We start from the raw sequence: 25,876 nt of genomic DNA on the forward strand, positions 1-25,876 counted from the left end.
TCAGGGGGTGATGGTGGCTGCCGGCACCTGCAGTGCTGCAGCAGCCCTTCAAATGCAAGGCGGAGCTCCCGAATCTCCCGGCTGCAGCAGAGAGGGGGAGGGAGGGAGAGAGGGAGGGAGACACTTGTTCACAGGGTGTCTCTTCTCCACTCCTGATGAGCTGGTCAGAATTGTAGCGGGCGATGTGCAACGAAGGCGAGAGCAACAGCACTCCACACTCACTCGTGGTCATCTTCCATGGAGGCAATCTTGGCCTCGAGGACACGGATCTTCTCCTTGAGCCTCAGCTCCTGCTCCACCAACTGCACACCCACACGGGAAAGGGGAAAGGATGAAAAAAAAAAAAAAAAAAAGCAATTAAACATGCACTCTGAACAGATGGATAAACAGTGAAGCGGTAATGTGCGACCAGTGTTAACCCATGCGCTACTCTTAATGGTTCATTAAAATCTTTATTATACGTTGCACGTTCGTGGTATTGTTTCTCGTTCCCATTCTTGCTCGCTGCACCGCTGATCGTAAGCTGCCTGCTCCTTGAAATTGCCGTATTTACTCGCATAAATTTTACACACTACACACGACCATTTGCGGATCCAGAGGGGGAGGGGCGGGGTACAAATGTCCGACACCCGTTTTAATATTGGAAATGATATCCCCAATAAGATAACCCCTCAGGTTGTAGAAAAAGCCTAGTTGATTTTTTTTCTATTTCTTGTATTATTGGTTATCGAAAATTTCGGTGAATAAAAAAAGCAACTATCCTGTGCGCGCATAACAAAAGGACTTGTCACTCCCTCCCCACCTACCTCCGCCGTCGTGCCAACACTCCAGACCCACAACAAATTAGAAACTCACTGCGTACGTTGGCCTTTACAACCCCTGACGCGGCGGTGCGCCTTTCTCTACTCATCCCGGGCTCCACGATTGAACTCGCAGTGACTCGCATGCACTAATGCGGCAATTACTCCTGACAATACAGAGATGCAGAGACCCCATTGTATTTCGAACTAAGTACGAGTGACATCCCACTATTCTCTGCCCTGTTAACTGCCTCGAATGGGCAGCAGCTTCAGTGGTGCACTTTGCACGTGGGTGGCTAGGGCGCAGAATGCCCCCTCCCCGACAGCGATGACCCTCGTGGCAGCTTTTGCCCGTGTCAAACTGTGGCTGGAGTTTCGTGACCAGAACAGCATTCAGGGGCTCTGCTAATACCAAGAACCTGTTGGGCTTGCTGGTTCGTGTCAACAGACAAGGACGAACGGCACCACGAGTGACACCACGAGCACTCGTGGTGTGCCGTTTGACCTTTTTTCTTCGTGTGTTTGATGATGATTTCAGGTTTAATGGCACAAGGCCGACAAAGGCAAAGAGCACCATGACGATCGTGAATGAGATGAGAAAGATTTGTAATAGAGGCACTAGGTTAAAAATTTTCTAACAGAAATGGTGTATAGGGCCATGTTAAAACATAATGAGTATACTAAGAGAAAGGGTGCCTATATAGGGTCACATTAAAACACAGTGAGTGCAGGCACCTAAGGTGTAAAGTTTCAGGTCTTGCCACTATTTGCAACACGTCATGAGCACAGGTGAGGTTATGGCCAATAAGATAAGTGTTTTAAAAAATCTACGACTGCAAGGTAGCTAAAAACTTTTTTGTAAGAGAACATGGGATGGTCTGCAAGAAATAATGAAGGGTGCAAGGGAATATTATATGTGTAAACTTCATTAAAGTGACATTTCGTGTGTTTGCGCTGTAAAAAGTTGAAGTACTAATACACAAGCTAAAGCACCCCTCTTTCCCAACTTCTTTAAGGATGACAGGCCCTCCTGATTCTACTCGTCATTGCTACTGTAGAAGCCCAATATAACCAAATCTTCAATATAACATACAAGTTACCATTAAATATCACTATAATGAAGTTGTAAGGAACGAGATGACTTTGGTGTGAAATAATTTCATTGCAACATTTTCTCCACCTGGCATGCAGAAACATTACTACAGTTAAACCTCGATGTAACGAAGTCGGTAAAATTCGTAATTTACTTCGTTACATTGAAATTTCGCTACATAGAAATTCGCGGTTATAATGAAGTGTTCATCCCGTGAAGCGTTTCCTGAAAAAGAAAACGTGGCGCGCATACACGGCCGGCGCACTGTTTCTGTTTTATCGGTGCTTAATTGTCTACGCGGGCATCAGCGTGATCCGCATGGGGCGTTTTCTTCCCGCAAAAACGCGCCCCGCAAGCCACAGGCGCGCTGACGCAGCCGCGGAGACCACCCGCGCGATGCGGGTAGCTCCAGCGACCGATTCTAACCGCTCGCTGAAACGCAACTCGAAGGGCAAACGAGAGGGGTATGCGAGAAAAAAAGCGGATAACGTGGGCGAAATTTTCACTGTAAAACGTCATACACGCCGCTTACGAGAGCGCCCATCAAATATCCTTCGCGGCGGCCTTATCGTCTAGCCAGCCAGCATCCCCGAGCGCTTCGAAGCTCCCGCCGTAGGGTGCGCGCCTCCCCATTGGCGAAACCATGGCGAAACTGGCCAGGCTCCTCCCACCGCTGCGCGCAGCGCGAGTCACTTCCCGCCGCCGGCACGCAATCGCGGACGCCGGTGTGAAAAAAAACGCGCGTGCAAGGCTCATAAAGATTCACAAATGCTTGCTGGGACGACGAAACCCAACAAGCATGAGCGAACTCGAACGAAGTGCAAAGCGGCGGCTTGCGGCGGCGGCGGCGGCAACGCCAGTGGCGATTAGGCTTACCACCGCGGAGGATATTTGATGGGCGCTTTCGTAAGCGGCGCGTGTCACGTTTTACAATGAAAATTTCGCCCACGTTATCCGCTTTTTTTCTCGCACGCCCCTCTCATATGCCCCTCGAGTTGCGTTTCAGCGAGAGGTTAGAAGCGGTCGCTGGAGCTACCCGCATCGCGCGGGTGGTCTCCGCGGCTGCGTCAGCGCGCCTGTGGCTTGCGGGGCGCGTTTTGCGTTTTCGCAGGGAGAAAACGCTGCGTGCGGTTCACGCTGATGCCGATTAAGCCGTAGACGATTAGACTCCGACAGAAACAGTGCGCCAGCCGTGTATGCACGCCACGCAGTTTGTAGGCAAGGACTCCGTGGCTGGCTGCATCCGCGGCATTGGGCGACCCGTGTCGCCGTTCACGTTTTATTGGGACCCCATTTCGGCGCTTGCGTCTCCCAAAATCTACTTCTACAACTTAAATATCGTGCCTCGTTCTCCATGAAACTTCGTTACATTGAAATTCCGGCAAACGGGACTTCGTTACACAGAGGGTGAAAATACATGGTGTGCATACACTTGAAGTTACAAAAAATTCAGTGGTTCGTTACATCGAGGGTTTCGTTACATTGAAGTTCGTTACATCGAGGTTTAACTGTATTTGTGAGGAGTCCTTCAGAAACCCCACTTTTTTTTCCCACTCTGAAAGTAATCTGTGGCCTTCGCTTAAAGGGGCACTGACACAAAATTTTGAAGGCGAGATAACGTCGGAGATAGATTGGTGGGAACACATATACATCATCTGCAAAATATCAGCGGCGAATACAGCCTAGAACATATTTAAAATCAATTTTGAAGTGTGCGAAACGCAACCGAGCAGCCAGCAGAGGACCACGCGCAATTGTAAATAAACAACATCCAAACACGTCACGAGTTTGTGTTTGCCGCTTCCGCATTACCGGCGTTTTACGCGGGCTCGCCCGGCTCGCCGCTCCAATCAAAGGGCCGGAGGGCGGAGCTTCTGCTCTCGAGAACGACCGACCCGATCGTTGTCGGCGGAGGCACCGTGATTTCGTCAGCTCATCGGGCAGCTGGCCGCGACCAAAGTTCTACAGTGATTCCAGGCACTCTGTTTCTAAGTCTGTTTATTACCATTGGATGCGAAAACGCGCCGGAGGCACGAAAAGCCCACTGAGCTAGCCGCACGGTCGCTGTGCAGGCGGCGGCCACGGCCGCGAAGTGGCCCAGGCCGGCGCAGGTAGCTCGAGTGATAGCTTGTTACCGCTGCTTGTTACCGACCATAGTGGCTTAAATGAGAAAGGAGTTAATGATGCGATGGCGGGTTGCATTAAAAATTGTCATCTGCACCGCTTACGAGAGCGGCACTTGAATATCCGCCGCAGTGCTAAGCCGAACACATCTGTAGGCGGACCTGTAGGCAGACCGGCCGGCTGCTCCCAGTGCGCGTCTTGCCACCCACCGTCTCGAGCGTCGCGCGTCGTTCTTTAGCCGCGGTAGCATTTGCACTCGCAGCGCCTGCGTCACATCCACGGTCACTTTTTAATTAAGCCCCTCACGAGATCAGTACTTGGGGGCATTCGCAGAAACTGCCGTCGATGCAGATTCGACAGTGCTACGGCGGCTCTGCTCTGTGATATCCCTCCGACGGTCACGTGGTCAGCTTTGTTCACACAAAATCCACAAAATCCATCGTTTCGCGGCACTCGCTGAAACCGAAACTGCGACTGGCCTCATTTAAAATCCCTCTAATTAAACAACCGTCGCACGCTGAAGCAAATGACGTTTCTACAGGTTATAAGTAGGTCACTAGCTACTTATCGCAACGAAAAAAACAAGATGCTAAATTTTTGTGTCAGTGCCCCTTTAAGACCGTTTTATATTTTCTATTTCCCATTTTTTCCTATCAACCAAGTGCACTTTCCCCCTCGATTGGTTAATGAAGAACCACATTAAACATTAGTAAACAGTACTGCAAGGAAGCCAATACCAGGTGAGGAGAAAAACAGCAGCCGTACCTGTGTGGTGTCCATGCGGCTGGTCTGGGTGTGGCGATCGTGTGTGTCCTTCTGAACACCGTGCCCCTGGAAGCTACAGCAGCCGGCTGCTTCCTCCAGCCTAGCAGGCACTGTCTGGGTGCAGCCATCTCTCCACCTCTTCTCCTCCAGCTCCTCCAAGAAGTCATCCGGGGCAGACACGAACGAGCTGTGGCTGGGGCTGCTGCTTCCACAGGGGCTCACGTGCCCGCTCTGCGGCCCGTCCCCTTGTGCCACTCCCCTAGCTTCGGCTGGTCCGTCCTGGGCACGCGCAAGCAGCAGACAAAAACTTCATCCAAGCCTACAACTTCCACGCTTGTACACTTGCCACCCCTTAGTCACATCCACCAGCTTTCCAAGGCCCCAATAGTTGCCTCCATCCTGTCCCTATTGTGGAACCCCCCTCAATGTCTCCTCCAACATAATGTCCCAAACGCAGCCCATAGTGCCCACACTGCATCATAATCTTAGAGCACCCATGCCAGTGACCGCAACACACATGCACGCAAGCACTGTAGTGGGAACAGGTGAAACGTTTTACACCAATGACTTTACACTATGATGTAGAGAGCACCTCAACACCGAATCTGACAACGCTCTCGCATTTGGGGCAAGCCAGAGATTGAAGAGTGTAGGCGGTAGTACGGCACCCTGGGGGGCGCCACAGGTGAGGGTGATGGGTGGGGATAGTCATGCCACGTCTTCAACTGGGTACACACGAACGAACGCAAATCGCAAGCGTCGACTGAATGTGCACGAGATCCTCAGCAGCGGAGACAGGCCAATTAGTTTTTAATGCTTACACAGACGCTCCACTCATATCGCACAGCTCCAAAGCAGAACGCAGAATTGCGCAAAAAGGTCCCTTACGCTGTTCCCGCATTTCACAAAAACAACCGCACCTCTTTTTTGCCCTGCATTCTGGCTGGCTACCATTTTTAACCATTGCTACAACTGCAAAACTTGCTGTTTAAAAGATGCAGACAGCTTGCACCCAGCCTCCTCCACTGTTCTTGGTGGAAGGAGCAACACACCTAAACAGAGATGGTCCTACCGCATACTACTACTGCCTTTGCTTTGAATGAATACTGCCAGGACATTTACAGTTAATTCTGTGTGGAGGCTCATTTTGTGCCGTGCCACTCCTCGCACTTGTGCACACCTCGGGGGAGTCATCCGAGAGGAGGCCACTGTCTGTTGAGGAGCTCAGAAGGGGTGCAGCAGTGGCAGGTTCGTCCCCCGCCTCCACCTCGGGGTCCACGTAGACGAAGGAGAGGTCCCCTTCGCGGGTGTGCTCGAACCCTGGCTGCCGTGCCAGGAAGTCCGCCAGGCTGCCGATCGATGTGTGCACCAGTTCCACGCTGTGGGGGCCCAGCACCTCCTCGCAGCACAGCTCCTCCTCCTGGGAGGGACCCCGCTCCTCCAGGAACGCACGGCAGCGTCTGCATGGCCGGACAGAAAGAGAAGTCCCGGCTGCACTTTCACTGCCAGCTTTGTATTTCACTTCCGTTCACTATCCACCCTCGCTTTCTTCACTGCCATAACAGCTGTTGCACAAATCAGTGGCAAAACATTAATAGAAAGCCTCTGGTGCAGTCTCACTCAATAGCACTGCTGCGGATACATGGCCAACCACTTGCCACAAGCCTCACGTGCTCGAAAACAGTTCAATGCCTTCCATGTAATTGCATTCCAACCATACAATCTTGCCACGCCATGCATCATGCAGTTAAGCCTTGAGTTAACTAACATTCGAACATCCACTGTAGCTTTTTTTGCATTCAAATTTCACTGAATCGAGAAAGCAAGCACGTACTTGTACTCGCCAGCTGCATGTACTGAAAACAACTTTGGTGACAATCTGACCTCTTCTGCGCCTCATACGCATCAAAAGTTGATGTCCCTCTGCATTCATATAAACTTGGCTTTATTGGGCTTTTGATGTCCACAGTGTTTGCATGTGCCCTCGAACAAATGCAACGTCCCTTTCTTCGGTTAACTCAGGTGTGCTGCAGGGGTTCGAACTATGCCCATTACTTCTTCTCATTTGCATAAATGACTTTCCTAATTCTAGTTCCTTGGTTAAATTGTTTGCCGATGATTGCGTAATCTAACGGGTAATTTCTAATAGCTCTGAGATTACGAAGTCAAACTGATCTTGACAATATTTCTGCATTATGTACCTAATGGTTCATGCACCTAAGTATTAACAAATGCCAAGTAATGAGAATTTCCTGTAATGAAGATAGTGCCAACATTGACTACAACTATCATTTTTAGGGTTCAGAAATTAAGTTGTGCCGTATACAGTCTACACTCGTTACAGTAGATCTGGCAACAACGGACTTTTTGTTAAAACAATTTCTGTTGGTTTGTCGGGTCCCCATGCATTTTAAATGGAGTCCACTCCGCTCATAATGGACCCGGCTAGAGCAGAGTATCGGCTACAACAGACTAAATTTTAGGCGAAAATTGTTTCGACGAGGTGCACCATGCAAACTGGTGCACCCCGAGAAGTGTCAGCCTTGTAAGTTTTTTTTTATGTAATAAAAAACTAGAGTTCAGTAGAGTTCGGTCTTTACTAATTCCCACGAATGCATCATTCTCGTTCCGTTCGGTGAAAAAGGTAAGAAATGCCTCAAGTAGGGGGGGTTGGTTCCCAATCCATTGTGTGCAATCTGCCGGTAACCGTGCGCAGTCCAACTGGCCTAACTTTCGATTTCACAGCTGTCCGTCATCAGATTATTTCATAACAGCTGTTTCAATGAGCAGACTAAAATCGTTAAAAATGTGGGAGCTGCCTTGGGGGAACGTCAGGCAGCGATCCGATTTGTTTGACGAATGGTTTCGGGAAAACCTGCCTCGTCGTGAAGGGATTTAAAAGAGCCTAGCTCATTCTGATGGCCATGACTGATGTTTTACAGCTGGTTAATAATTGTGCCTAGTTATATTCTTGCTTCATTTGCTCAGCTTATGCGTATTTACACATTTGACCGCATGCGCTAGGACTTTTCCAAGTGTCGGTGCTAGGCTTGGGAAACGGTGTTTTGGAGATACTTTGCCCTAGCACACTGTGCAGAGGTGCTGCAGGCGTGTAGAGAAAGGATGTATGTACTATGAAAGAATGTTTATGTACTATGTATATGCAATATCCCCCCCCCCCCTCCCCCTCTTTTTTTGCCAGAGCCATCGGGGACGCTGCGGCCATGGCAATGCAAGCGCTGACGGGTGCTCGAAATTTTCTTGGTACTTTTTCCCGCAACGGCAAACTTGCGCCTTGTACAACAGCTCCGCCGTTAAAAATGTACGACATTGGCAAGAACTTGCCCACACAACCTCCCTTTCCTGGAAATGACCGGCACCAGAAGCAAAAGAATCGTAGCATGGAAGTGGCAAGGAGGAGAGGCCCATCAATTACCTGATGATGTCGGCCATGTCAGCCTCCGTCAGCACCTTCGCATCGCTGGCCACCACAGCGGGGTCATCCTCCTCCTCCTCCATGCTGCGAGGGTAAGGAAGGAGGTGCACACACCGTGCCTTACACAGAGGCTGGCCCAACCAGCTGCGCGTAGAAGAACTGATATGCTGCAGAATGGAAGGAGCAACACAGCAGGGAAAGATGGCACAACAACGCCAGGAATGAAAAAAAGAAGAAAGAAAAGCCAATACACCCCAGCCAGCACCCTAATTAAACAATTCACAATTTGAAGTGTGCACACACGCAGCACCTGTTTGGCACACAGGCACGCTGCCCAACAGAAGTGTCCCATGTTAGAATGGAGCCCCTCGACTGTGAAATTATACAAAACTCGGGTCACTAGATGCCTGTCAGGAACCACAGTGGCTGTGGTAGAGAAGAAGAGGGGAGGAAGCAAGAAATTCCGAGAAGCCGGGGGAAGAGGAGAAGAGAAGAACAGCAGGTGAGGGGGAAAAGAGGAGAATGAAGAGGAGCAGGCGTAGGAGAGTGATCACCGTTTGAGGCGAACCTGCAAGGCACCAGCAGTGCTGCCGCTGGCCCCTCGAGCAACTGGCACAGGTGCATCCAGAGAACAGCAGTTCTGCTCCGCTGGCCTCATCAGCAACTTGCACAGGCACTTACACACCAGTGACTTTGCTGCCCCACTGACTTCAACACCCTCACAAAAGTGGGTTCCCGGATTCTACCTCAGCGACACTGGCCCACTGTCAGCCGCAACAATCCGGTGACAGCGCACCGAGGCAAAGTGCGGCAGGACCATAATGTTTAGGAACGTAGTCAGGCTAGGCAGGGCCCAGCATTTGCCGCACTTTTGGACACTTCTGCAACTGAAATGCTACTACACGCGTTATCTTTGATTCGCATTCGCAACGACGTCAGTCGCGTGCAGCCGCACAGCAGGGAGGACACGCTAAGCCTACCAGAGTTGCCCAACCAAAACGCAAACAACAAAACGTCACAGTGTAAACAAGTGTCGCATAATGCAAACTGACCAGCGATCTCGGCGCTGGCATGGAACAATAGGAGAAAAGAGTGCAGATACTCTGTACCCTTATCTAGCAACACTAGCCTTTGTTTTTGAACAAAACGTTACCAAACAAAATGCTACAGCTGTGACAAGATCAAAATAGGAGCTCTCTCGTTACCTTCCTCGGACAAAGTGTTAAACATAAACATGGGAAACGCACCCACACCCTACTTAGAGTGCGCACTAGCAGGCAGTCGGGACTTGGGTAAACACCACCGGTGCGTGGAACCCTGCCATGGCAACTCGCTGCGCTTCCTGGTTCTTGCAATGTCGTTTGAGGCCCACCGCATTTTGAAATATGGGTGCAAGCACGATGCAATTACTGTCTCTTCATTTGAGCCATTCATAGGCTCCGTGCTTTACCCGACCAACATGTGTCCCATCGGTGCTTTATAGGCCGAATCCCTCACTTTCCTTTGTGCAACTGCTTGAACCAAGAAGATCCACAACACACATATGCCTTGTGGTGGCAATTATCTACCCGGCACTTTCCAAGCCAACACTGCCGTCCCCAGATGGACGTTAGGAGATGTAAATCGGAGGGGGTATAGGGAAGCAGGCGGCATGGCTCCAACTGAACAAAAAAAAAAAAAAAAATCTGACGTCTATGCCACAAAAATAAATGTAGCGAGATATTCATATGTGCCAGAGTATTGCGATATATTCGATGCACCGTAACTGTATTCCCATACAGAGATACACATATATTTTTTAAAGTGTATTTTCATACTAAAACACAGATGCTCAAAAGCATCTCTAAGATACTATCGCGATATCCTAGTACCGTATTTACTCGCATAATGAACCCTCCCCCCACTTTTCTTGTTGAGAATTTACTTTTTTGTCACTTTGAATAAAAAATGCAGCGGGGATATGTTTTTATCTCAGCACGGTTGCTGATGTTGTAGACGATCGCAGTAACTTGATATCACGCCACAGTACACGCAGAAACGCCAAAAACGCATTCTAACAAAAAGAAATCACGCCAGTAGCCGGTGACGTGAGCGGGAATGCTGTGGCTCACAATTTAAAAATTGCGCGCTTGCCGTGTGCCACCTGCTGAACTCATAACACTGCGCCATAAAAACGTTGCGGCGTGCGAACAAAGCGCAAAACGCACTCCTTCCCTGCTCTTTGCCGTTCTGGCTGGTTTTGGCGTCGTGCGAATGAAGGACTAAATGTACTCTGCTCTCTACTCTAGCTGTTCCGCTACGTCGCCATTACGCTCCGTGGTTTTGTTTCTCAGCCGTGTTGCGACCTTTTTTTGAGCTCCTGGTGCGCTCCGTACGACGGGCCAGTGCACAAGCTACGCAGCGGGGTTTAAACTGAAGGTGGTGGAGCATGTGTTGATGCACATGGAAACCCTGCGGCTGGGCGGCACTTCAGTGTTGACCCAGCGCGTGTACGCTACGGGTGAAAACGAGGTTTTTGGGCGGTGAACAAGGTCCGCCGTGCGTTTCGTGGGACCAAAAAAGGGAAGTTTCCAGGTTTTGGAGTGAAAGAAGTTTTGGAGTGCCTTGACGGCACGGAAGACGGTGTGCTGTGGGTCGACTACGAATGTGAAGCCGCTAGCGATTTCACTGAGGACAGCTCCATGGCGAGTAGGGGGCCACTGGCATGTTCAGAATAAAAAAGAAAATCTATTACATAATGACCCAAGTGTTTTCACGAAAATGGTAAGGCTCTAACGCGCTTCTCTTAGCAACTGTTATTGTGTGGAATTTCAAATTTAAAAAAAATCTGTTTCCCGCGGGAAAAAATTTTTTCCCGCATAATGAACCGAATTCATGCCGAATTTGCTGGAAAAAAAGTGGGTTCATTACGAGAGTAAATACGGTATTGTGATGCTGCCCAGCCCTGCCGAATTTGCCATATTCATGCCGAATTTGCTGGAAAAAAAGTGGGTTCATTACGAGAGTAAATACGGTATTGTGATGCTGCCCAGCCCTGCCCCTCAATAAGGATAGGCAGAACAGCCACTCACCCTGCAGAGTCAGTTCCATTCTCGACAGCCTCGTGACGGTCCAATTCGATGTCCTGCCTGCAACACACAAAAGGGAGACAGAAGGAAGGGGAGAGGGGTGTTGAAAATATAACACTGGTAGAGAAACTTGGGACGCCTAGACTCATATAGAAAGAATCACGGCTGCTTGCTCTATGCAATGAGGGGTCTGCTTCTCCCGAACTCGGTAGCAGCACACAAACACCCCCACCATCTTATAAGTGGTGTGTATGCACATACACACCTATCTAGGCGACATCCCACTGGTGCGGTGGCCACTCCCAATAGCCAGCCACCAAGGACATTTTGGGAGACTTTTTTCTGGACAATTGACCCAGGTGCGACAATTTGTTCGCAACATGTCAGGCTAAAGAACGTGAAGGGTATATAGCCTCCATGCTACCTGAAGAGCAACAAAAAGTTTATTTCTTTTCTGGCACGGCTGTTACAAGTGAGGCCAAGACACTACGCTGCTCGTCTATGCTTAGTCCCTAAACAGATTAGAGAGAGAAGAAGACGAAAAATAATGTGCCAAAACTGATAACAGAAAAAGTACCTGCCCGCGGTTGCATCGCCACTGCCATCATCCAAGTGGTGTCCCATTTCCTCCTGGCCACTGCGTGCAACAACAGCACCACACATTGCAATTAATTGCACGTGAAAAGCACACACGGGAGTCACATTGCAAGTCTTGCAAAACAACAGCTCGTGCAGCAAGCACCCAGAACCATCAACACAGAAGAAACGGTGTGCGGTCTGACTAGTCCGGGAGAGAACGCGGGAACTATCGTATAACATGCACATGGTGTGGTTAACAACTGCTAATGGTAGTGGTAGTCTCAGCATTTCAAGAGACTGGAGGCTGTCCATTGGCGAGGAAGCAAACCTTGCATGATCCGCCAACAACAAGTGGCATCAAAAGTGCCCCAACGAGTAAAAGCATCAAGGTTACAGCGGCCACGGCAGACAGCATGCAACTTTGCTTCACTTCCAACAATGCAACATCAGAGAACCAAGCAACCAAACCACTGAGCTAAGCAAACAGATAGGCTGAAGGTGCCAAAGCCAGTTGCTCATTTGCACTGCACCAGTGACGCCGCAGATCAAATAATCACTCGTGTAAAAGCAACTGGAAATTCAGGAATAGGACACAATTATTGGCAGTACCCCAAAACAGCCCTGGCATAATGAGAATGCCTGCTTCGGCTTGCATTTCTCCACAAAGGCTGACATCGTGAAGACATTGAGGGAAGTTCCTTATTGCCACTGGCCTCAGTGCAGCCAGCTGTATATGGAAGCACACCCACCCACAAGAAAGAAACACACCAATCTGCTCACCTTGCAAAGTTCGGTTCATAATCCAAATCGTCGGGACTGTCCGTTTCAAAGTCCTGCCTGCAAGGACACAACAGGATGAGAAAGTGCTCGGGGCCACACAGCACAGCGGAGCACTCTGGGAGCCACATTGGACCAGACATCACTGTCGGCTTGGCTGCTGCTACTACTGTGTCCGGGAACAAGGGCAGCAAACAACTGTCTTCTGGCACAAAGGTGGGGGAAGACAGACTTACATTTGCGAAGCAGTACAAGACCAACAGCCTTTCACCAAATCTCCTACCCCCAGACAACTGCTGCACGACACGGTAGAACATTGAGTGAGATCACCCACTACTAGATATGCCGGTACATTACTTCCGTTTTCGTGCGCTACGATGCACTCCAATCTGCAGGCTTTTTAGGTGTACAGGCCACGTAAGTCCGTCACCCATTTGCACTATGGCACTCATTTGTAGCCGAGTGCAAGAGACAGATGGTGCGGCTATGATCACAGCAGGACGCGGGCATTCTCGTTTTCAGCCGTTACAGCATCCCACTACAGCAGCCTGGCACGCTAGTTTTCTACAAAATTTACACGGATTGAAACCTCTTGTCTGGAGGATCCCCCTCATGTTCACCTAGACGCTTTCTGCATACTGTTCACCCAGCTGGCCTGCTTGTGCGTACACGAACGCAGCCTTTTGCAAACAAAGCATCGCACCGGTCACAGTTAAGCCACCACGTCCATGCCTGCTACAACGCAGTACACGTGCAGGAAAGTAAGTGGTGTGCAGCGAATAAGACGATGCCTTGCACGGCGGTGCACACATTTTCGCCAACCCACGCATACCACGCCCCCCGTCCCACGATAAGGCGGCGGCTCACGGGTAGTACTTGTGAGCAGACCAGCCGGTCACGTTGCCATTGGCGTCCTCCAGGTAGCACCCGTACTCATCTTCCACCTGTGCCTCCTGCCTCCTGCATGGACGCATGGGTGGGAACATTCTTTACACCTGGATAGGGCGTTACGATACGATCACACAACAGACGGCAGTTCCGAGTGTGCTCAAGAGCTTATTAGAGAGCCGACCGCACACACAGGGCGGCATGTCGATCTGCACCCATGACAGCCGTGGACGACTACTCACATCAATGCACTGTTTGCATGCATATAGACTGTTGCTGTGGCAGCACGAGTAGCAGAAGCTGTAGCTTAACTGGTTCAAATAGCTCAGGGACATGCTGTGTCACTTTCAAAAAAACGCAGTGCCCGTCGACTGCATCCCCAGGAGAAAGGCTGCAGCCAAGTGCAGGGCATTGCCAAGACCTGGATGGCTTTGAACAGAAGCCCGGGGTTTAGGGTTAATGGCCGTACTACTGCACGGATGCAAGGGCCTTGAAGCAAGCTAACAAAAGCTACTTGAATACGACCTACCAATAAAACAAATAGCAAGCCAGGGCGGTAAACACACAAAATCGGGTAAACTGTGTTGCATCCAATGGGACCCATCCATGGACAGTTAATGGGGCAGATTTGGAGACGAGGCCCATGATCGGTGTAAATGTACACTCAAGTCTGCACAAACCGAATCCAAAAATTTACTTTCAAAGCACCCTGCTACTACATAAAAAATGCGAAGTGAATACCGAACAAGGGCACTGTGCTTTCCGATTTGCAGCAAGCCACTTTAAGAGATTAGACACCGCAAATATGTTTAAAGTGTATACAGTCAAACCCCGCTACAACAAAATATTTCCCCGAATATATAATGGGTGACGTTATGCTTATTTTATAGTAAAATAATGTCCAAGCCCAGCCCCACTGAAAGTTTTCTGAAGGGGGGACAGTGGTCTTGAGGACCGAAAATTTGCCAAAAAAAAATCAATTTTCTGTATTAATTTTATTTGCAGTCTACACCTCCCAAAGAATGTGCCTGCAAAATATTATAGCTGTACCAGAAGTATTCACAACACTTTCACCATTTGAAGTTGCCTAAATGACTATTTTTGCCTGCGTTTCCAAACTTCGTGCCCTGTTATCTCGGGACCAATTTTTTCCCCACGAGATCAACTGTCTGGTACAATATCTTGGGATGTATTGGTCAGATTTGTGTCATTGTGCTGTATTTGAAAGCTTATGAACGGAACAGTGCAATAAAACCACAAAAATGTACAATTTATTTTTTCTAGCAAATTTATTATGCAGTTTGTTTTACAAAAATATTGGTAATTAATGACCTCACATTTATTAAGTTTACAGTGCTTGTAGAAACGATGCTAAAATGGCTTCTGTGGTATAGCTGCACTCCCTGAGGTTTCTAAAGCACAAAGGGATAAAATGTATTCGAGTATCACAAATAAATAAATAAAAAAAACTGCCCAACATGGAATGACATAACATGTTGCACAACCCTGCACTTACACCACAAAGACAAAAACTGACTGCATATTCATGCTGAGGACGTTAAAATACGTTTCGTGTAAATCTCAAGCATATAGGTTAAAAAATAACAAAAATGTCCTCAAGAGCAGTGTCCCCCCCCCCCTTAAAGCAAAAACAAGCCAGAAAAATGATTTGTTTTGTGGAGGAATTTGTTGTATTGACTTCCATGGCTACCTGACGGGAAATTGGAAATATTTCGTTCAAGTGGAGTTCATTATAGTGGGGTTTGACTATACACTGTTAGGCATATCTGCAACATACAATCCCTTAATTAAGGTGGCTTGCTGCGAATCGTAATGAGCACAGTGCCCTTCTTCAAGATTGACCTCACATTCTTTTATGCAGTAGCAGGGTGTTTTGCAAGTATATTAACGAATTTAGTTTGAGCGGACTTAAGCACGCATTTACACTGGCCATAGGCCTCCCCTCCAAATCTGCCCTATTAACTGACTATGGATGAGCCCCATTGGATGCAAAACAGCTCATCTGATTGTATGTGGTTAGTGTCGTGGCTTTGCTAGTCAAAAGCAAAAATAATGTTTTCGTGTTTAGTCTTGAACCCGCGTTAGTCTATCCCAATGAAATGGCAGCTTGCAGTGCTGCCGTGCCCAGTCAGAGGATAAGACAATGGGCACCGCTCCTGCCACAAGCGAGACGATTGAGCAGCTAGGTATCTGCAAGTATAATCAGTCCGGCAAGTGTGCCTTGTTGCCCAGCAATATGCTGTGGAGAAAAGACTACAACAGGGTGCTTTCAGTCCAGCACAGTCCAGCCTTGAGGACATAGGCACCCAACTCTTCCCAGTGGTTGGGCATGCAAAAGGGTCCTACACAGCCCCACGGTACAAGACACGGGAAGAACAGACTGAACACTGCCCTGCCAGTAGTTCCACTTACTTCATTTGGAGCTTTGCCACCAACTCGGAGAAACTCGCCTCCATGGTGCTGCAATGAAAGATGAAGCACAGAGGCATTAGAACGACAGGGAGCCCGGGAGACTGGGAAGAGACTGCCGCCACATCAAACAAAATGGGAGGCCCCAGACAGCCTGTATAAAAATACAGGGTCCAGTCCTTTTCGATGTTGCTGTTCAGAATACCAAACGTGAAAGTTGAAGCCGCACCCAACGCGAAAAAGAGTAAGCTTACTTGTAGGTGCCTTACAAACATAAACTTCCTCGTATGTTTCTTGGTAAAATAAAGCACTTATCCCAAAGTGATTGTCCTTGCTTCAGTTAAAACCTGGATTTAACGTTTGTTGGCAAAAATTCAAAATTTTCCCATTACATGCAGGTTACGAGTTAAGGTTCGCGTGAATGAAGTAGAAACAAAACCGAAATGCTAGACAACAGTGACTTGTGAACTCCCCCTTCAAGAATTCATTTCAGCGTGAAAAACGGCGCCATTTGCACCTGCTGCTTTCCCACGAGCTTAGTCACTACACAGCACTCTCAAAGAGGCAACCTCACTCACTCCCGTATGCACAAACGTAACTGAGGTATGCATCAGCTTTGCCTTTGGACACTTTTCGGTGCATTAACGCATTTAAAGGACCAAACTTACGCTGAAAGGGCACCTTTTAAAGAACTTTATTCTCTTTTCGGCCCTCAAAATTGGCGAGAGGGTGCTGCTAGCTGGTATACTGCAACGAGTGCCTACATTCTTTCTTGCCATCGGAGACAGCATTTAAAAATGCGAGCTTGAGCTTGTCTTGCAAGGACAAAACTTCTCTCGTTTTCTGCCAGAAGAACTTGCCACCACGAGCCAACACCACAGACAGTCGCACGACCGTGGCAGTGGAGACGCGAGACTACACGGCAGGCAGGCCTATCACCTAACCGACACCATACTCACATGTAAATGCACCTAGTTTTTTTTTTGCTTTGTCACTTTTTTATTTTGGTATTTTTAAAATAAAATTTGTAATAAATCTGTTTGAAATTATTACTATTAGAAAGCCCTATAATTTCTTTGTCCTTTCGTATTTTACACTTCAGCATCAATCATTTTCCGTGGTAATAAAAAAATATTTCCTGGAACACCCCAAAAAACAGCCATTTTTCCGCTGCCACGAAAGTTTTAAGAGTGCGACTTTTTTTTCTTGTTTTCTTTTTACTACTTAAGTGATAGGGATTTTGTTAGAACACAAGCAAGTATGCTTAAATGCATATTTTAGAGAGGCTGACTTACTCTCGAGTGGCACAGCCATCAGGAGCGCGAAGTTGACTGGCCCGCAAAAATCCAAAACTTGGCGTAAAGCATTCACATTAATATATATATATATATATATATATATATATATATATATATATATATATATATATATATATATATATATATATATATTGAATCATAGTATAGGAACGCAGCAACTACTTGTACATCTTAGAATCCCTAAAATAATTTTTATGATCAGTACAATTGCCTATATAAATCGTGTGCATACTTTTCTGCATTTTTTTTTTTTTTTCAGATTACTTGACCAATAAACTCTACATAATTGTACCTTTCACAAAACTGCTGTTATGCATCTGAGAGACAAATCTATAAGCTGCAATGGCACGCATAGCAATGCTGAATGTGTCTAGTAGCTCAAGAAAAAAAGGTTTGGAAGCATCAAAATCAGCCGTTTTTCAGCTGCAACAAAAAAGTTAATAAGCACCCAGTCAGTAGTTTTGCAAATCTTTCGACAACTAGGTATATATTTCAAACTATTCATTCTAAGCAAGCTTTCATTTCATTTGCGATCGGCACGCTATGATACATATGTGTGCCGCTGTTTTATAACACTAGCTCATGTATTAGAGAAATTTCAAGGACCAGTGAACCCCCTTATCCCTTTCACTGCCACTCCTGAGAAACTCAGGGGACCATATGCCTGCATATCCCCCTGCCACTTCAGACTGTACTTTCGTTGCCTTTTTTTTTCACACTCCCTACTCCAGAGACAACTTGTATTTTAGGAGTGCCACATCACCTATTGAGAGGTCTCGTGAACGCATAAAACTTGTACGGTCAATTTCATACTTCAGAAGGATTGAAAATTTCATCTGCGCCACTTTGTATTCGCCTCAGCAACACAGCCATGGCGGCTCAGATGCTACCAAGGAAAGGAATTTCGCTAACCGCGTTTAAGCTTTCAGTAGCAACTCTCTCAAGCCTCATTGTGAAGAATGTCCAACTAAAAAAAATAAATGTTTTAAGCGACGTACACCCCCCCATTTGGAAGATAACTATTTTGTTAACTAGTTAGGTGGCTGCTTGTAATCAATGCAACTTTTTATTAGATAAGATATTCCTGTACACAAATGTTTAGACACTTTCCAGAGCACCGTAGTGCATTAGTAGCACAGGATTTCCGTGGAACATGAAACAGCAGCAGCAAAAAAAAAAAGGCCTGTAATAAAAACCAGTATTAAAAAAAGAACAAAAAACCTGCCAGCGAACGGGGCATTACAGAAGAAAAGGGTAACAGCTGCCTTGTACAAGGCCATGCTAGGAGACTGTACGGGGAGCAGAGAGCCAAGGAAAGGCCTCTTGCATCTCCCGCTGGCAGCTGGCCAAGGAGATAGGAGAGGCAGGAAGTATCTTTCCAACTTATTAGTTTATTTCCGGCATTATGTGTTGAGGTGGTTTGGCGTGGGCATTACGTTTCCATCTTGCTAAATGCAGAGACTCAAAATCGGCTCTTTGTGTTCACCCTGCAGACAAGTTATTTTTAACAGTGACTTTCCGATGTCACTTCAAAGTTGTTACGAGTGGGTTAGAAGACTGCGTTCACAAATGTTAACACACAATCCAGCCATTTTATGAAATTTCGCACACAGATATAACTGTTCTGTTCAAGTTCCTTCACTGTCATGAAACAGCAGAAATATGCAAGCTATCTCAAGCTATCCCCCCCCCCACACACACACACACACGGACGGACGGACCGCGAGCCCAATACAGTCGAAAAACAAATTGACAGCAACGTCAGACTTCAGCGCCACAAAGTACAGGCTACATCGCCGCACAAGGCCTTATAACAAGCGATTTTTTTTTTCTTTCCGATGATAAATCAGCCACATTAGAAAGCTTCCAATTAAAATCACCCCCCCCCCCCCCCCTGCCCACACACAAAAAAAGAACAATGTACTGCTGCGTGCATGATTGGACTGAGCTTGCAAAGACGGCCATTTGAAAAAAAGCTACTGATCGAATGGGTCGTTTCCGGTTGTAACCTGCACGTGCCAGAAAGTTGTGCACAAAAATCCGCCCCTATGCCTTAGCCTGTGGTGCCTTCCAACGAATGCGGCAAGCTAGGTGGGCATGCCAGGCAGCGAACCACTCTGGCCACTGCCACACTTGGCTTGTTGCCCGAGCAAGAGTTCACACTCAAACGACTTTTTTTTGTTCTGTTAGCGTCATAAACATGTGCAGAAAAGTGGAGCACGCTATGACAGGGACACTACGGCCGAACAAAAATGTTCAGAGGAATTTGCCCCCCTTGCGCAGAATAAACCCACCACAGAATCCGCGTTCGGGCTTTTGTGATGAGCTGGCATTTTGCCGATGAACGATGAAAGGCGGCCATGGCAAGTCTATGTTATTTACAGGGGAGAAAAAAAATAAATAAAGGAAAGCATAGGTTGGCTCCAGCCGTTTCTTTTTTCTTTTTCATGTAATCAAACGTGGTTTGTTGAAAGACACTATCAATGTGTCGTGTTTATGTGTCACTGGCTACCTGGGAAAACCTGCACGCCATCATTTGTCGTTATCGAAGGCTTGCTGACTGGGATGCACAAGACCTTTCCAGCCTGATCGTGTACGTAACAGGCACACGTAGGCGACACACATTGATGTCACAGTACGTAGAACTGCATTCATCAGGTACTGCCCTTACCACAACCTCCTGATGGGGCAACAAGCAGTATGGTAGAAATGTTGAACAAGTGTGCGAAGCTTGGCGAGTAGGTAAGGATTCACGATTGGAAACATGATTAGAAACTTAGCAAATGTTGCAGTGCTGAGGCGACACCCGAACAACGTCTACTGGGTGGCCAAGCTTTCTGCAATTCTTAGATCAGTTCACACAGTGACAGCTTTTGTTGTGGCACATACAGCAGCAGCTATGTCCAGGCAGGTGTGAAGTGTAGTACTTGCGTTTGTCCTGCCATTCCTCTACCTGGTACTTCATGCAACCTCCAAATTGACAAGGTACTGTAGAGGGGACAGGTGCTGTGGGAAGGGGGCTTAGCCAAGATTAAATGAGAGAAACTATGGTTAGAGTATCCAAAACTTTGATCAGAGTTGGAGTGAAGACAGCAGACAGCTTTCATGCGACGTCACCACAGCCCTTTCTGGAGTACTGCTCTCTGCCTTCCCAGAGCTGCTTGAGAAAGCACACAGCCTTCCACTGTGCAAGTAGTACTCCAACATGGCAGCTACGATGACGTCAGCGCAAGCTATGCATTACGCAGAATCCTGCTAGATCCCGTGATCGTTGTTGTGCACTTGAGAAAGTAGTGGGGCCCCAAAACAGAACTATGCAGAAACCAAAAGGTCTAAAGAGTGCACTTTTAACACCTGCTGTGCAACAATGCCTCACAAAAGAGGTTCAGAAGTGACAGAGCTAGCCCAGGCTTTGAGTGAGAATTGAAACCAGCGGAGAGTTAGTGCATCAAAGTGTTCTACCACCCGTCACCAGCAGCCTACAGGTATTTCTAATTTATGGCCCCACCCAGCACGTCTAGTTGGCTCCACTTAAAGCGCAGACTAACGCACTATCTCCTACGCAAACAGCTGCAGAGCTGTGGCAATGCTGCGTTTATTGCACACTCAGCACTAAATAATACGGCTGCGTCTAGCGTTCAGTCCGTACAGAACGACAAGTGCTGAAGTTCCGTCCAGACGGAACCCAAGGTGCTGCGGGTAACCGTTCGTCCAGACTGGACACCGGCAAGGGAGGAGGAGAGAAGAGGGGGGAGCAAAAGTGCCCCGAATAGTTTCAACTTGAAAGACTTAGAAGAGCTGCGAAACGTCACAAGACGAATAGTTTCAACTTGAAAGACAGCTGTCAAATCCAGAGGACCGCATATGCACTGCACACCAAAAAAAAAAAAAAAAATCAAACGCACCCGCACAAGTCATTTCCGCACCATTTGAGTCATTAAATATTCCTTAATGTTCGTGTAGCTTTTAAGGTGATTTACTTAGCAAGTCTGGCGAGTACGCGAACTGACCAAAACGGCAGAAATCTCTGCGGGCTGCGTGCTCACCTGGGAAGGCTGCAAGAAGGGCCGCTGGACGAGCCGAACGAAAGCTTTACCGGTTGAGGCTTGTTCCTCCTGCTCCGTGCACGTTTCGGGGCCGCCGAAGACATCGCGCCCTGCGTCAAACGGATTCAAGGGCCACCCGCTCGCGACGACAGAATTCGAAACTATGCACGACGTCCGCCCGCGAGAAAGTGTAAACAAGGTATGCGGCACGCAGATTTAGGCGTCTTAGCTCATAGCAACAGACTGCCCAACAGGGAGACCGGCGGCGCGAGCGAAACAATACAATTCGAACACCGCAAGGTCGAACAAAGCCGCGGTTTTGGTGATAAACGAGACGCGGGAACCGTACTCCAAAATGACATTCTGGGAGGAGCACGCAATGATGAGACGACTCACACGCAAGCGCAGGTTTCGAATGAAGGAAGTTCGTGGCAGATACCGCACGTAACCGGGAGCCGAAAGCGTTCAGGGTTGATGAGCCGAATTCGGAACGCTTGCCAACACGTTAAGCCTGGTTAATGCGCGTGCTGCACCCCGGGGATCCTTTCCCCCGGGGTGCTCCAGCCTCGCCCGATCGGGGCTGGCTGGAGCGCCCCACGGAAGTGACGTCACCTGTTTTTGTTATTATATCTTGGATTTGGTCGTCGTTGTTGATCGCCGAAACTAGAACCATGCCGGCCGTGCAAAGCGGCCGTGCCGGCACTCATGTTTAGGTCGGCTGTGCTTTTCATTGTTTACGATGAAAAGCACGCGCTTTTTGTACGCGCCGTAAGCGCAGGCTGATAACTCTCCTCCTTGGTACATCGGCTGTCGTTCGGTACGTGTTGTATTATTTACGGCGCACCTGCGGGCAAGGCAAAACCACTCCGAGTGGAGGATTCGGAGGATTGTGTTGCACGTTTAAATTCGCCGGCTTTTGTAACCGCACTTCTTTCTTTGTTTTTATTTTGGAAGGTGTGTGCGCGCCCCATATCACGCCATCAGGTTTGATCTGCTGTGGCTGAATAGGGAAGAATGGGTCTGTGTCCTCAAACGTGGGCACTGGCTGAAGACTCTGCCGGCAAAGGTCTAAATAGTGTTTCACGAAGGCTGCTTGCGCTCCCATTTAGATCATAGAATCTGTGGCTTTTGTGGGGAGAAGAATAGGCCGAAGGAATACCTTTGAAGACCCTTATTTGACAAGTGTTCTCTTTGGTCTAGATTACTGGTGCCCAGTGCACTTGATCTTCCACTCTTGTGCACTGTAGTACGCGCCGGTGAACACCAACCAGCGTTTTTGTCCGTATAGTTTTGGCGCAGCAGCCTGAAATGTTTTGAAACCTCACCATACTTTCTGTGCATAAAAAGACCAGCAGGTGCCTAATTTTGGGGAGTGAAATCAGCACAGGTGGGACAAAAGAGGCCTGAATTATAGTAGATGTGACAAAAAGATGTTTGGAGTAAACGCGTGTTAATATGCCTCTTTTCGTCTTTCCTACAACTCTGTATATTTGGTCATGTTGTACCAACTTTTCCGAGCTTCCAAAGTTACAAGGTACACTGCAGTGCTACAAGTACTGATCACAATTAAAGTGCCAAAAAATTTGGCTTCTGGCACAAGCACAACTTTGCCACCCTTGTTACTGATGGCCTGGAAAGAATCACGCCGAAGCAGGAAGCACCGACCAATCCAGGAGATACACTGTACTTCATTTCACCAACTTCACACACCGTTGTAAAAATTATGCTGGTAACTAATAAACAGCGAGAGCACAGCGCTGTACCACACGCTGGTAAGGGCAGCAAATGTAGCGCCAATATAGTCTCCCACATAAACTGTGCCCACAGCTCCTGTCAACACCAAATTGACAAAAGCGTTGTTGCACATAATTTGTATACAAACGTCATGTAAGTAGTGCGCATGTTGCTTCTGGTCATAGCAGCAGCTGTCCAACAGCTGCTGCTGCAAGTGATGAAGAACCGGCCAACCATGTGACGTTTGTTGTCCAAAAAGAAAGAAGCATACTAGGCCTTCGTTTTCTGACAAGCAGACTGGATGCTCATCACGCTGAAGTTCCCCAGCAGTCAGAGCTGTGTGTGCGCATCCGTTTACGCGTATACGTGCTGCCACGTGCACCTGCAGCTGGCAGCACATGGCAGCAAGGTTCCATTCTGCCAAGGTGCCGGTTTAGCGCCGTAGTCAGAGGATTTGGCTGCTGCTGTGGCGAAATGAGCTCAAGTACACCAGTCCATACAGCGGTGGCCCCGCCGACGCCACGTATATGTACGGTCAGTTTTCGCGTTTGATGTTACACCTTCGTCTTTAAAACTGGCGAAACTTGCACTAAGTGACGCAAGGCGAGCTGGAGGATTTATTTTTAGATCCTCCTGAAGCACTGAATGAGAGACCACCACGTATTGCGAAATTTGTTTATTTACGTGTTCCATCGTCGCTTCTCACTGTGGCAGTAGTAGTCATCGTCATATAAGGTCCCTAAAATTATCGTCATATCCATCTTCCGCATGCATGACTGGCTGACCCGGATTGCTTTGTCCGCAGGCTTTCCCATTCCTCCTAAAGTGAAATGCGTCGGCACGCGGTAGAACCGGCTTCGCGAGCTGGGCGTCTGCGAGGTGTCTTGGGCTCATCCTTGTGGCGCATACGTACGTGACTGTTTTCCTGGTATTTTTCCGAGCACCACGGGCAAGCGAGGTTGATGCCGCACGCTCATCGCAAAACGCGTGCACACGTGCAAGGTAAACGGCGGGAGTAACTATGACAGGATGTTTTCTGATGACGCCGCACACATTACGGCCAGCAACGTATGGCGGCTGGTCGTAATTACTATTTATTTTATAATGGGCACAATAGCAGTATTGTCGTAAAAAAGAACTGCAGCTAAATTATAAATCCTAATTGTTGTATGCTAGTGACATGTTGCAAGAAAATCGGAAATGTAATAGTTATATCCCTTCGCTCACCAGCTGTACAAGTTGTACCTACCCCATGAACCTTCAAATGCTGATTAGTCTCATGGCCAACACATGACCCATACATGCTCAACTGTTCCCAAAAGGACTAAACAAATACACAACCTCCAAGAAAACACATTCGGCATTGGGAAGAAACATTTAAAATTGGCTCACTTTATTTGACCAACAACAAGTACATTTTGCTTTTATAGCCCACAAAAGACCATCGCCAGCACTGCATTATGGCTGAAGAACTTTTCTGCAGTTGGCTTTGGCAACAAGCAGAATGCACCATTATGAACTGGAAACACATATGACAAGCCACAGCTTTTACCAGCCCATTGGTTGCACTGGGTGTCAAGAGATAAAAAGGAAGAACCAGCAAAAATGCTTTAATGTATTTAATGTATGCACAATGATCAAATTCAGAGTGTAGAAAAACATCCCTTCCAGCATGTTCGGCTGATCAACCCATTTGTGACAGCCTTATCGAAGTGAAGGCAAGAACGAGTCCGTGGCAGGATTTCGATGTGGGCTTTAAGAACTGTAGGCTGTCTGCAGTCATAATTACTATTGTGCGCCAAACACCCTAGTACACTGAGTGCAGTGAACTTCAGCAATGAAAGTAGTCATTAGAAATTTTTATCGTATGGTGACCGTTGTGAATCCTAGTAAACCGTTACAAGCACCTGGCATGCTAGCAAGAGAGAGGTAGAGATAGTAAAAGATTTTTGAAAGGAGAAGAGGCCAGCCTGAGAAACTGAACTTGGGCCTGCTACTTAAATCCCACTGTGGCAAGGAAGGTACTGAATACTGAGAGTATGAGAAATGACAGTGAAATCAACCAATTAACTTTGTACACTTAAAGCATGTATGGGGCGCAGAAACAGACTAATCACTGCATAATTTGCACAACTTATTTACCGACCATAAAAAAAAGTTCCGCAGTTTGTGAAATTTCACCACATAGACCCGAGAGTCCCGACAGGTCAAGCAGCGATTTGACAGCTTGACCTTGCTTCTTCGTGTCAGCCCACGTGCCAAAAATCTTTCGTTCAGACAGAGGGTAAGCATCCAAGCGTAGTAAGGCTGCTTCAAGGTCTTTTCACCCACTAGTATACCTTGGTCAAAAACTATGCAAACGATCAATTGTCTCTGTACAGCCTTACACAGAAGGCAGTCTGGGCTGCCCTCGCGTCCGATTGTGTGCAGATACTTTCAGGTCAACGCTACTTTAAGCCGCAGCCTGTGTAACAAGGTTTCATTGACTTCTGTGAAGTTGAGGGGCATGAGCGAGCCAGAACCTTTGCTCGGGATCAGTCCTGGGGAGCTGTTCCTGTCAATTCTGTGGGTCAGACCAATGCAAGGCAGCAGCTTGTGCACGAGCTCTGTAGAGTATTGCATTGCTATCTTGTCTTATGATGTGTGTAGCCAAAACAGTGTATATCCTTTAGATGGCACAAGGCAGCATTTCCTTCACAGAAAATTAGTTTTAAAATTAGTTTTATAATTGTAATTACACTAGCTAGTTTCTAATATTTTTTTTCAAACAAAGAGCACAACTACAAAGTGTAACAAAGGGAAGGGACAGCAACGACT

The 25,876-nt window shown here is 47.7% G+C and overlaps 1 protein-coding gene across 1 annotated transcript in view; it reads left to right on the forward strand.

Moving 5' to 3' along the window:
* LOC144139853 (uncharacterized) overlaps positions 1 to 156 on the forward strand; it is a 1,015-nt gene extending 859 nt beyond the window's left edge. The window contains exon 4 of the mRNA XM_077672099.1: positions 5 to 156. Coding sequence (XP_077528225.1) covers positions 5 to 156 — 152 coding nt within the window. The remainder of the gene's footprint in view (positions 1 to 4) is intronic.
* Positions 157 to 25,876: the final 25,720 nt, after the last annotated feature.

This window comes from Haemaphysalis longicornis, unplaced genomic scaffold, assembly GCF_048455015.1.
Source record: "Haemaphysalis longicornis isolate Haplotype H1 unplaced genomic scaffold, Haemaphysalis longicornis Haplotype H1 scaffold_5, whole genome shotgun sequence".
Classification (NCBI taxonomy): Eukaryota; Metazoa; Arthropoda; class Arachnida; order Ixodida; family Ixodidae; genus Haemaphysalis; species Haemaphysalis longicornis.